Here is a 13,862-nt window from a genome sequence, read left to right as displayed (position 1 = left end):
TACTCATAAGTATCTACTATATACTAAGTTCTACTTGTGATATTTTAAATGAGCAATTTAAAGAAATTTTTCAAACTCAAGAGTCTCCAATGAATGAACGTAACTAATTTCTGAAATTTAAAAAAATTTGCTTCAGGCTTCTTAGGTGGCTAATAATAATCACTAAAACATTTTGTTCTATACAACGTGAGGCCTAAACCTTACTCAAAGTGGGGGAAAGTGCTTGGATGCTTATTAGGATAATTTAGTAACTGGTAGATGAGATTACATTTGTTTTAAAGCTAATTCTGCCTCTCACTCCCTTTAAAATAGTTCTAAAGCTTCCCTCCTTACTCTGAAGTTTGGAGGGTATCTTTTGATAAATCTATAAAGTAACTTTGGGAGAATTAAGCCAAACATTTTAAAAAAATCTCTTCAATGCAAAAATAAATCCTTCAGTAGACATTTAAAATAAATTTGATAAATTAATATGTCATACTAATCTTACAAAAAGGTGAAATGAACACATAGGTCTATGAAAGGCTCAGTCATTGCTTTCAGTTCATGGGAGTTTAATTGCCTGTCATTACCAATTTTAATGCTGTACGGTTTCCAGAGATTCAGCCATAGTACAAATTAATCACTTAAGAGCACTTTTATTATTCTGCTGATCTTGGAGTGGTCTCATTAGGTGGGACAAATCAGAGTGAACTACTCAAATGAGGATTGCCAAAGAGAGATTACACTTTTTTTACCTGTAGCCAGGGATGACTAAGAGATTTGTCAACACTGTAACGTTTTCTCATCTTCACTTGAAGCAGATTGTTTATCAGATCAATTGCTAAGGGAAAAGACAAAACAAGATACATGAATTTGGGTGCATAGAGCACCCCAAACTTGTGACTGCCTAGAAGGCAGTTCAACCCATAGAAATACAGGGTTGAGGAATTTTTGCTTCTCAAGGACGTGGACTTTTAGCTAACATGTAAAATGAATCATAAATGTTTACTGATTTAAGTGTATCTGTCAAATTTTCATTGCCTTTATAAGGCAGCATAGAGTACAGGTTAAAGTATATACTCTGGAACCTGACTGCCTGGGCTGAAGTCTGGTTCTGCCACCTACTAGCTGTGTGATATTGGGTCAGTTACTAAATTATACTATGCCTCAGTTTCCTCATGAAGTTGCTGACATATGTTAAGGGCTTAGAACAGTGCTTAGCACATAAGTGCTAAGTATTAACTATTATTATTTGAAGATGAATGAAACAGACTCTCTGATCCTCCCCACCCCGCTCCAATGCTGCTCTCTAGTCCCTGACTTGGTCTGGAAAAGCACTGCCTTGCCTCTATATATGGTCAGATTGAGGTGGTAACTTAACTACCAAAAGTTTACACTTTTAACAAATAGGTTTCAGGGTGTTTTAGTGTACATGGTGAGTTCTTGGCATATATATTTTATTCACTTATTTGGAGAATGATCAATTGCAAAACCAAGGCAACCAATAACTACATACTAACTATAGCCCTATATAATGGTACATTTGAAATATTGATAACAAAAGGCTAGACCCAGACACGAACCAAATGGAAAGACTTGTACCATCCTAATTCTATCTTGTCTCTATACTACCAAACTAGCAAAGTGATTCTGATAGAAGAGGTCTACAGAACACACTGCCTCAGGAGGTCTGAGATAACACTGGTTAACATCAAAAAACATCTCTTATGAGCTTCTTCAATTAGCTTTCTTCATTACCAAGCAAACCTGCTACTGTCTTCACATGTTGTTCCTTAAACTTTTCCCAGTTTAATGGAATATTAGTTAATCCTATGATTAGGCCTAGTACTTTTGGAAAAACAAAAAAGATCTACCTATTACATGGGCTGGTTAAATCCAGATGGTGGTATTCCCCAGCATTGGTTCTATTAACTTCTATGGGGCAGTTAAATAATGTTTTAAGTAGTGTAGTTGTCCTTCCTATCAGTATCAGTAGACTAAAGAGGGCCAGCCAACTTATTCTTGATGGGTACAGAACCAGGAGTTGCAAATTCAAAAGCCTTCACTAGGCAGGAAAAAGAGATGTATGCAGCTTCCCAGCAGAGGTCCACAGGAGAGAGGAAAACAAACTGCAGTGTGTCTGGTGAATATAAAGTTCATTCTAGGTATAAGGAACCGGAGCTAGGTTTTCATTCACGGAGCTCACAGTCTTGTTCTGAAGATTAGAAAAGTCAGTTATGAAAAGAATGAATACTTAAGAAAAAAATGGGGCTGGGTGCAGTGGCTCATGCCTGTAATCCCAGCACTTTGGGAGGTCAAGTTGGGAAGATCAATTGAATGTAAGAGTTTGACACCAGCCTGGGCAACATAGTGGGATCCCATCTCTACAAAAAATTTAAAAATTAGCCAGGTGTGGGTGGCCCATGGTGCGTACCCATCATCCCACCTAGTCAGGAGGCTGAGGTGGGAGGATCACTTGAGCCCAGGAAGTCGAAGCTGCAGTGAGCTGTGTTTGTGCACACTTCAGCCTGGGTGACAGAGGCAGACCCCGTCTCAATAAAAATAAAAAAAGATAATAAAAAAGCCCAAATGTTTTTTAGCCTAAGTAAATTTTACAGTGTAGAGGAGTAGTCAGGGAACTTTATAGATGAGCCACAAATTAAGGGGTCCTCGAATTTTAATAGGAAGGATTGTAGACAAGGGAAAAACAGTCCCAAGCAAATTGCAGAAAACAGTTCAGAAGAGTAAACAACTAGGTTTGTGTAGGGAGTAGTGGGAGATGAGGCTAGAAGGTAAGCATGGACCATATCACAGATAACTATGCCTGTAAGGTGGTTAAAGGGAAGTGTTTGGGAGCACCATAAATGAAAGTAATGTTTCCTGAAGATAGATTTGGCAGTAGTGACTAGGAAGGACCAGAAAAGAGTTTAACAGGTAAGACAGTTAAAAAGATATTTTAGTGGTTTGACAATGAGGCCACTGGGGCCTATGTAAGTGCTATGCCTGGGAACTATACAGAAGACACAGATAAAAGTATAAAAAGAAGAGTGCTCAAAAAACTGGTAACTAGTTGAATTTGGAAGATGAATGGGAGATTTACTAAAAAGATAAGTTGCAAGAGAGACTGATTTGGGATGAGAAAGATTTTTAGGCTTAAAACACATAGCCAAAACTTTTTTTTTTTTTTTTACCTTCACCAGAAATTTCTCTCCATGGATTTGGTGGGTACATAAATGCAGCATTTTGGATTTGGTCATTTATATCTTCATCCTCATTAAAAGGAAATGTGCCACTGAGGCTCACATAGATGATAACTCCCACTGACCACATATCTAGGGAACGGTTGTAACCTTTGCTCCGGAGAACTTCAGGGGCTAAGTATGCTGGAGTTCCTACCACAGATCTCCTGAATGACTTTTCACCAATGATGCGTGCAAATCCAAAGTCACACAGCTTCACCTGGAAATTGAAGGATGATGTTAATTTTGTATTATAGTGTTATATATGTAACTACCTGTCCCTAAATATAACACTGTATGTATTATTTCAACATACTTGCCACCTCTACTGATTATGAATATTAATCACAGATAAGGAAATTGTAAAATATCCTTTTCTCAAAAGGCAGACACATTTATAGCCCTGTGATCCTCACTGACACAGTATGAAGAGCTTTCCTAGTACATATTTCAAAAGTTCTAGCTTCCAGAATACCAAATACCAGACTGGTGTTATAAGTGTTCTGATTTCTTATGAAATAGAGTGTGCTGCTTTCTATCATTTGTCTTGTAAGATCACTCTTCCATCATCTGTGAGCAGGAATTGTTTCATTTCTGAATCCTTAGTGGCCTCACAGTGCCTGGACACATAAAGGTACTCAATGTTTGCTGAAGGAAAAATAAGTTACAGTATTAGCCAGGTGTGGTGGCTCACACCTGTAATCCCAGCACTTTGGGAGGCCGAGGCGGGCGGATCACGAGGTCAGGAGATTGAGACCATCCTGGCTAATGCGGTGAAACCCCGTCTCTACTAAAGATACAAAAAAATTAGCCTGGCGTGGTGGCGGGTGCCTGTAGTCCCAGCTACTTGGGAGGCTGAAGCAGGAGAATGGCGTGAACCCAGGAGGCAGAGCTTGCAGTGAGTTGAGATTACGTCGCTGCAATCCAGCCTGGGCGACAGAGTGAAGACTCTGTCTTCAAAAAAAAAAAAATTACAGTATTTAAAAACATCCCTTGTTTTGCTTAATCCTAGAATCTCTTTTCCTAAGGATGTTATAAACTGGCAAGTAAATAAAACTGAGGTGTATTAAAGGTAACTTTTCATGTGGACACCAGTGGAATAATGCTGGAGACTGCCCCAGTGAGTAACAGCAACACTTTTCTATCACTGTGGAACAAATTATTTCTAGTTAGATGTTTAGATTTGAAAACAGTTATATGTAAAGGGAGCCATAGTCACTACCACATCCTCTCAAAAGAGAGTTCTAGAAGTTGATGAGCTTGGCAGAACTCAGAACACTTATCTTGCTGCCCAGATTTTTCTAGAGGCTCAAATCTGGGGGATTAATGACCACATCCATGCTGAACAAGCAAATGCCAGGTACTTTCTGGAGGAAATGCTCTGACTTAAAAAATGTCTTTAGCAAAAGCATTAATATAAATTGAGAGGAAAAAGATTTAAGCTGTAGAAAACAGTGGTACAAACAGTGCCTAGAAAACGAAGTGAAGTTATCAAATGCTGCTATTTCTGGGATGGTGGACTCTGACACATATTTTTATGAATGATATTTGCTCAATATCATTACTGAATCTGGCTGCTTCTCGATTTCAGTGTCTTTGAAAGAGTACGAATACTGAGCCTGAAGAAATACAAACTCTTTTTTTGTTGTTAAATGCCAGATTTCAGCTAACATCTTGATAAGGTAAAGATGACTTGGAAGTTTGGCAACTGATTAAAGAAGTAGAGCCATGGCTAACACTTGAGCATAAAAAGTGTATCAAGTAAATCACATTATTTTCCCTTTGCTTCTCATTGGAACACTGTGGATCACTGAAGTAGAGGTCAGAAAGTGGGAGTTTTAATGTTACCAGTAGGAGTGTGCATCTTTTGTCTACTATTTTGAAGATCAAATGAGATAATATATGGAAGCAGTTTATTTAAAACATTGCACCAACTATTAGGCGACTCTTTCGACCTCAAAATGATAGGGAATCACTTTTAACCACATAAACATAAAAAGAATATGATTACTACTTTAAAAGCTGAACGATTTTTAATACATCTTTTTATTTGAAAAGACAATTTGAGTTATATTTACCAAGTGAAAACACCTATCTGTTGTCCTTAGTCTTGCCATTTGTCTAAACGTACATGTTTCAAATGTATATAAACAATAGTTTGGCAACAGATATTTGAGCTGATCGGAGGAATCATCCTTGCCAATTACGGAAAACAGCTGCAGGGTACCACCACCACCACTTATTTCTCAGGATGGTTGTTTCAGAATTTGGGTTATGATCCATTTCATAGCTCATGCAATAAATTTAGTGGATCAAGATGAACACTTGGGAAAAAAAAAAAAACAAAACTCAACTGAATTAAGAAAAATCAGAGAGTGCTACATGTAGCCAGGACACAGAAGCACGATGCCATTGTGTGTATGTGTGGTGATGAGAAATGTTATTTTATATAGGTTGTTTGAATACAATACTCTAAACAGAAAAAGGGAGGTGGCTGCCTGCCTCAACCAAAATCTATCTCCCATTTCCAGTAACACCCCATTTGTTTTATTTATGAGGTATTTATCCTAAGTACCAGGCACCAACCAAGGTTGATACTTGCTCACTTTGTTCCCAGCCCCTGGGGAGAGGTGAACTGCAGAATCTATGTGCAGTTATATCTTAAAAAGTCTCGAATATAAACAGTATAACTAATAACATCTGAATTCATTTAGTTATTAATCCTCACTGGTAGTTACAGGCTAAAAACTATTTTTGTAAGGTGGTATGCATTTTTAACCAACAGTACTTAGTACACTGCCTTTTATTATGTGGGTACTTTGAAAATGTTGCCAGAATCATTTAAAAGGTTCTGGAGAATATCTCACCTGAGGAAATGGCTCTGCTGATGCAAGCAGCACATTTTCTGGCTTTAAATCACAGTGCACAATATTCTTAAAATGCAGATTCCTCAAAGCAACAAGTATCTGTTATGAAAAAAGATACTCTTTTCAATGTCTGGAAAATCACAAGTAAACCTCATGTGACTCCTTGAATGATTTAATTTGAAAACTCCACTATAGTTCATCAAGACTTAGCTAAAAGTGTGTTATTCTGCTCCTTAAGGTTAACAATTCCCACAATCACCCAACATGTAAAAGCACTGCTATTTAATTATTTTAGTTTTTAGCTGGGTACAGTGGCTCATGCCTGTAATCCCAGCACTTTGGGAGACCTAGGCAGGTGGATCACTTGAGGCAAGGAGTTCGAGACCAGCCTGGCCAACATGGTGAAACCCCAGCTCTACTAAAAATACAAAAATTAGCCAGGCTTGGTGGCACACATCTGCAATCCTAGATACTTGGGAGGCTGAGGCATGAGAATCACTTGAATCCAGGAGGCAGAGGCTGCAGTGAGCCAGATTGCCCCACTGCACTCCAGCCCAGGTGACAGAGTAAGACTCTTGTCTTAAAAAAAAAAAAAAATTAGTTTTTAATCGCTAGTTAAAAAAAAAAAAAGGAGTTAAAATACCTGTGTGACCATGAATTTAGTAATTCGTTCTGGAAGCCGACTTTTCTCACTGGATAGAATCATTTCCAACATATCTCCATGCAGCTTTTCCATTACTACAAAGACTCGTTCTGGGGTTTCAAACATACATTCCAGGTTTACAATCCCAGGATGGTGCAAATTCTGAAGAGAGGTTGCAAGATATTTACATGAGCAACTTAAGCAGAGAAACAGTTTTACTAATATCTAGATGTGCTATGATTGTCTGATATGGCACAGAAAGAAAAAAGCCTAGAGAAGTAAACAAAGCAAACAAAATAAAAATTGCAATCAATGAAAAGGATCTTAGGTTTTAATTCTCCAAGTTGTGTACTGGAGAGTAGCCGCACTGAGGGGATAGAATGTTCTCCTAATTTGATTATATAATCACTCTTGTCCATTACTACTACTTTTCCTTCCTTCTCACTTGAAAAATCTGACACTGCTCTAATTTCATGCTTTCCCTGAATAAGCACCAACTGCCCATAAATTTTTAGTCAGTTACACAGAAACCTTTGACTCTTGGGGGCTGTATTTGTGATGGTATTTGCTTAAGAGTTTTATTTCTAAGGTAGTTATTTATCTAAGTCTTGATTCTTATAATATTATAATGATTAATTCCCTTTTTTTAGGCTCAACATCTCTACCCGCATTATCATGTTTCTTGATCACAACTAGGTTACAAGGGTTGGAGATACACAAAGATGAATGCCATACTATTTATGCTTATAAAAAAGCAATTTATCTTTTGTTCTACTACAGAAAATCCTTCCTCAAAAACAAATTCATGAAGTCAGCCTTGCTCAAACACCTTCAGTGGCTCTTTATTTTTGGACATAAATCTAAATTCCTTTGTCAACATTTTGAGATCTTCAATAACCTGGTTTCAGTCTTCCAATTTAATCTTAAATATGTTCTACTGAATGAACCAAGTGCTTAAACAATTTTTATTCCTTATTAATAAAAATACAGGCTGGGTGTGGTGGCTCACGCCTGTAATCCCAGCACTTTGGGAAGCCGAGGCAGGTGGATCATTTGAGGTCAGGAGTTCAAGACCAGCGTAGCAAACATGGTGAAATCCTGTCTCTACCAAAAATACAAAAACTAACCAGGTGTGGTGACAGGTATCTGTAAACCCAGCTACTCGGGAGGCTGAGGCAGGAGAATCACTTGAACCTGGGAGGCGGAGGCTGCAGTGAGCCGAGATCATGCCATTGCACTCCAGCCTGGGAGACAGAGCGAGACTTTGTCTCAAATAAAAAAAAGCCGGGCGCGGTGGCTCACGCCTGTAATCCCAACATTTTGCGAGGCCAAGGCAGGCGGATCACCTGAGATCGGGAGTTCGAGACCAGCCTGACCAACATGGAGAAACCTAGTCTCTACTAAAAATACAAAATTAGCCGGTGTGGTGGCGCAAGCCTGTAATCCCAGCTACTCGGGAGGCTGAGGCAGGAGAATTGCTTGAACCTGGGAGGCAGAGGTTGTGGTGAGCTGAGATCGCGCCATTGCACTCTAGCCTGGGCAACAAGAGCAAAACTCTATCTCAAAAACAAAACAAACAAAAAAAAACCCAGACGGTCCCCAACTTACAATGGTTCAACTTACAATTTTTCAACTGTAGAATGGTACAAAAGTGGTATGCATTCATTCAGTAAAAACCGTATTTTGAATACCTGCACAACCATTCCGTTTTTTTTGAGTATTCACAAATTACATAAGATATTCAACACATTAGTGTAAAATGGTCTTTGTGTTAGATGATTTTGCTCAACTGTAGGCTAATGTAAGTGACTGTGCTTAAGGTAGGCTACACGGGGCTAAGTTGTGTTCAGCAGGTATTTTTATCTACTTAGTTATTTTCAAACTTAAGATGGGTTTATGGAGATATGACCCCGTCGCAAAATGAGGAGCATCCTGTACATTTTTCTTTAGCTTTTTTCCTTAATATGGCTAGCTGATTATGCTAGGGGGACTAACATGTTTTTGGCCTATGTGAGGCTGAGTTCCATGTCTAAGATGTTTCTTGAAGCCTTAATTTTAGCCCACATTCTCTTTGGGACTACTGCAGTAGTTTCCACTGTATTGTAATAATGTGTGTATTTTACTCCATTGTTTAATAAACTCTCTGAGGCACAGATTGTTTCAGTTATTTTAGCTCAATATCTGCATCATAGTAGGTGTTTTCAAAAATGTTTAGAAAGTGAAATAACAACAAATGCAAAATAGACTTGTTTGCTAATCATTTTAAACCAATTTTATGAGATCATTTTCCAAGCAGCAAAATACAAAATGACAACATTTTATAGTAGATAAATGAAACTCAAATACCCCATAGTGGTGGGGTGTGACAATGGCAATAAGCAGTGTAAGATTCAGAATATTATAACTTTTATCAACAGAGGTTGAAATGTGACTGTTTTGCTATGCCATAGTGGGCTGGCTCTATGCTTTTTTCCCCCTGCCCTCCTTTAAAAACACGTGGACACACAAAAATAGAAGTATGCTATAACATTATTTTTCTCCCTTAACAACTTCCTCTATTGGTTTACATTTTCTATTTCCTCTGGAGTATGTTTTAGTAAGTTATACTTTCATTGAGAATTACCCATTTTCTCCAAGTTTCCAAATTTATCTGATAGAGATGAGCAAAGTATCATAAGATTCCTTCCCCCCTCCCCCCGTATTTGTGGTTATCTCCCTAAGATCATTTTGTATATTCTTCTTTGCTTAGGATGGCCATTTTATTTTTACATACCTCCTCCCTTCCCCCGCACAGCAAACCAGCTTTTGGCTTTATTATTTCTTTTCTGTATTTATTAATTTTCATTTTTGATCTGTTATTCCTTTCTGCTTTCTTTAGGTTTATTTTATTGTTCATTCTTCAACTCCTTGAGATAGATTCTTAATTCACTTATTTTCATTCTTTCTTGCTTAATATTTGAGGTTATAAAGCTTTTTCTGAAAGACAGTACAAAGGCGCTGATATATATGCAGTATTTTCAGGTTTTCTAAATATTCTGAAATTTTGATTTCGCTCTTTGATTCAAAAATTAGTATTTTAAAGTTTTCATGTAGGAGCTTGTTTTCTGATTTTGTAATTTATTTCTGCTTTAATGCATTGAGATCAAAGAATACTGTTTATACGACTGCTTTTTTGACTTAATGAGGCATTCTTTGTTTTTAGGGTACAGAGGTCAGTATAATCTGCTTAGATCTACCTTACCCTGTTTAGACCTTGTACGTTCTTAATTATTTTTGTCTACTCCATTTCTCATGGACTACTGATGTGTTTGTCTGTTTCTCCTTGTTTTTAGTTTTTCTTTATAAATGTTTATGGTGTTATTTGGTGTATGATTTTCACTCTTCCACTGTTAAAGTGGCCTTCTTTCATTTCATTTAATGTGTTTTCCCTTGAGTTAAATCTTATCAGATCATGACCCTCAAATGGCTTTTTGTTTGGAGAAGGGACCTTTGGAGGAAATAAAGCCTGTAGATTTCAGAAAGAATCAGCAAAAACAGTTGTGTTGTCTCTTCCTGAAGAGACATGCACCTCTGCTTCATCTTCACTGTTGTTGGAAATCTACATGATTTTATAGTTTTGAATTCTCATCTATTTTTTTAAAGTATGCTCACTTCTGTTAATCATTTTTCTTATAGCTTTGGGGTAGCTTCCAAGATGAGAACGGGAAAATGCTGAATTTACACCACAATGTTCAAACCAGAAATTTCCCTCTAGGTTTTTGATAACGTTTTCTAATTACATAGGTACCTACAAGAACACCACACCTTTTCTCCCACTACTCTACTACCCTCTTCAGGCAAGACAGCAAAAGAAACATTTTACATTACCACATAATCTAGGAAACAAAAGGAACCTCCCTTCCCCAATTTTTTTCCTGCTCTACAACATCCTCCCTAGATGTGGCCAGGTTGACAGTTTATGTAGGCATGGCTCTTTTTCTGTGTAACTGTATACAGACATATATAATGTACACATTACTTTAAAAAGTTAAAGGGAGTCATTCCAAAGTTTTTTTCAATGTAACAATGTACTGTAATTTCCCACATAATACATTTATTCATTAAATATTAAATAAGAATTTGCCATGTACCCAGTACTATGTAGGTATTCTGGATTCATTATTAAACAAAACTTGACAAAGATCCCTTGTCTCGCAGAGCTTATAAATTGCAGCAAGGTGAGACAGACAATGGGAAATAAAATAGTAAATTACCTAGTATGAAGGTGGTAAGTGCCATGGAGAAAAGAAAAAGAGTTAAGGTAGGGGAGTGGAGGGGTGGGAGGGTGGGTTTAATGCTGAATAGAATGTGGAGGCTTCATTGAGGAAATGATATTTGGGCAAAATCCTGAAGGAGACAAGGGAGTATGACATGCAGATATTTGAGGGAGAAAGCATTCCAGGCAGAGGAAACAGCTAATGCAAAGCCTTTTGAGACAGAAGCATGTCTGGCATGTTTGAGATATAGCAAGAAAGTTAACATGGCTATTTTTTGGGGCGGGGGGGAAGACTCAATTTGTTGTGTATATTGTCTGCAGTGGGATCTTTTTCAAGTGATTTTGATTCAGTTTCATAAAGAATCATCACAGGTATCTAAAAATGGGATGTGCTCATTTCTATTAAACAGAATTACAAAGCCTGTCGCCAAGAGCTCAAGAGATTGGATACTCCTGGATAAACTGTAAGGTCACTTCTAAATCAATGATCCTGTGATTTTTCCTCCTTGCCACCGGAAAGGCCAAAGCTGTAGTCTTAATAATAATATGCGCAATCTTCACCCCATCTTTTCTCTAAGTATGTGGGCATGGGAAAGAAAAGCTATGGACGCCTCTAGGGATGCAGGTAAAGGTATCAACAGCAGGATGAACTACAGGAGTTCAGACAGCCTTTCAGTTTTGTGTGATGAGGGAGGACTACAGGTAAGAATGACACAGGGCAAAGATGGAAAAGGAAAGATGATACAGTTGGATGAGGAAGAGGAGAGCCAAAAGGTGGTGTGAGTGCGTGTAACAGTGTAGTAGGTTACTTCCAACCCATGTGAGAAAGTTTAGCTGTGATGCTCACATAACTAAATCTTATGAAACTAATTTCAGTAAATGAGGTGTGATTTTTAAAAAGATTCCTTTTAAGAAGTGTATTTCCTACATGAATTCAGATTGTACTAATAGAATATTCTAGAATATCACTATTCTATATGAATAATATTCATATACAAAGTTAGCTAAAGTTCATCTTTATACTACACACACACACACATGCACACACACACACACAGAGTGGGTCGGTCCAATGATGTAAAGTAGAAAGTGCATATGGTTTGCAGACAGACTTAGATTCAAACTCTGAATCTGCCTTCCTGCTGGGTGATGTTGAGAAAAAGTACTTAAGTATAAATGCTGACACAAGGAAAGCCAAATATAAAAGTATAAATATCTTACATAAACAATTTGAAGAGAATCTACAACAAAGATAGTCTTGTATTAAATTTAGTATGAAAATAGCATAGAGACATCCTACAATCTATTCCCAGTTTGGGCAATATTGATGAAAATAACCAAAATGATATAATAATGAAGTTTTTCATACTGTGCATTACCTGGTTATTCCTAAATTTAGTTATTATGATCCATAGCTGATAAGAGGAAAAAAGCTTCAGTGCTTACTCAGAGCTGTGTTTGTGATCAAGAAGAAATCAATCCATAGGAATATATCCTTAATTTTTATTGTTTCGCTTACTAATTGGACAATGAGGGTTCGAAAATTAGATACACAAAAATACCTGACAACATATTCATACTCTTCATATTCAACAGAGTATGAATGCTATTAATATTCTATTTAAAGGTAGCTTTATAGGAGGAGACAGCCTTGATATGACCACAGGTACCTACTTGACCACAAGCTTTTTGATTATCATGCCTCTGAAAAAGTGAGGTAAATATTACTATTAGCAACAAGTAACATAATAAATGTAAAATGAATCATTTAAGTTTCTTACCTTCTTCAAGGAAACTCAAGTTCAGAAGGAGGCTGTCTTCTTGAATTTCACCCAAAGCAAATGGGGCTCTGACAGCATTAACCATTTTTTTTTGTTGTTGAGACGGAGTTTCCCTCTTGTTGCCCAGGCTGGAGTGCAATGGCATGATCTCAGCTCACTGCAACCTCTGCCTCCCAGGTACAAGTGATTCTCCTGTCTCAGCCTCCCAAGTAGCTCGGATTACAGGCATGTGCCACCACACCCGGCTTTTTTTTTTTTTTTTTTTTTGAGATGGAGTTTTGCTGTTGTTGCCCAGGCTGGAGTGCAATGGCACAATCTTGGCTAACTGCAACCTCCACCTTCCAGGTTCAAGCGATTCTCCTGCCTCAGCCTCCTGAGTAGCTGGGATTATGGGCATGCGCCACCGTGCCCGGCCTAGTTTTTTTGTATTTAGTAAAGATGGGGTCTCACCATGTTAGTCAGGCTGGTCCCGAACTCCTAACCTCAGGTGATCCACCTGCCTTGGCCTCCCAAAGTGCTGGGATTATAGGTGCACACCACCTCACCTGGCCAGAATGAGCTATTATACGACCATGATTTCTTTAATATGCAAAAACTATATAACATACATTTGCATATTATAAATTATGTATATGATATTCAGAAAATGATCCAAGGATCAAGCTAAATTTTAATCTTCTAGATGACCCCCCACAAGGGGTAAAAATGCTAGATGAAAAACACATAGGAATTTATGGAATTGAAATCATTGCCAATATATCTTTAAAATATGCCCCAATCGACTAAGCCATTACAAAATTAGAGTTTTTAATTAATGAAATAAGTGCTGTTAAAAGGTACATAATTTTAAAGCAATCTTTATTTGCACAGTAATTGGTATGACAAGCATGTCACCCGTGAAAACTGGATGGGTAAAACAGTAACCTTCTAACAAAATGTGGCAAAGTGTCCTAAGTATTTTGAGCTCCTGGAATGAATTAAGAATGAAATTTTACTTTTTTAAAAAAGATTTTACTCACGAAAATGTGTTCTAAAACTACTACCATAAAGCAAGATATTGGCAGTCCCTATAATGCCTATATTACCATAATCTAATTT

The 13,862-nt window shown here is 37.5% G+C and overlaps 1 protein-coding gene across 5 annotated transcripts in view; it reads right to left on the bottom strand.

Annotated features, from left to right (window-relative positions):
- Positions 1-13,862, bottom strand: part of PRKD3 (protein kinase D3) — a 74,101-nt gene that overhangs the window by 2,767 nt on the left and 57,472 nt on the right. For all 5 annotated transcript variants that reach the window (XM_031006573.3, XM_063695959.1, XM_031006578.3 and 2 more), the window contains 4 exons: positions 6,729-6,890; positions 6,086-6,184; positions 3,171-3,438; positions 735-820 (listed from right to left, as the gene is read on the bottom strand). In XM_031006573.3, coding sequence (XP_030862433.1) covers positions 735-820; positions 3,171-3,438; positions 6,086-6,184; positions 6,729-6,890 — 615 coding nt within the window. The remainder of the gene's footprint in view (positions 1-734; positions 821-3,170; positions 3,439-6,085; positions 6,185-6,728; positions 6,891-13,862) is intronic.

This window comes from Gorilla gorilla, chromosome 12 (genome assembly GCF_029281585.2).
Source record: "Gorilla gorilla gorilla isolate KB3781 chromosome 12, NHGRI_mGorGor1-v2.1_pri, whole genome shotgun sequence".
Lineage (NCBI taxonomy): Eukaryota > Metazoa > Chordata > Mammalia > Primates > Hominidae > Gorilla > Gorilla gorilla.
Note: the sequence above shows the minus strand (reverse complement) of the source record. Positions and strands in the feature narration are given on the sequence as shown.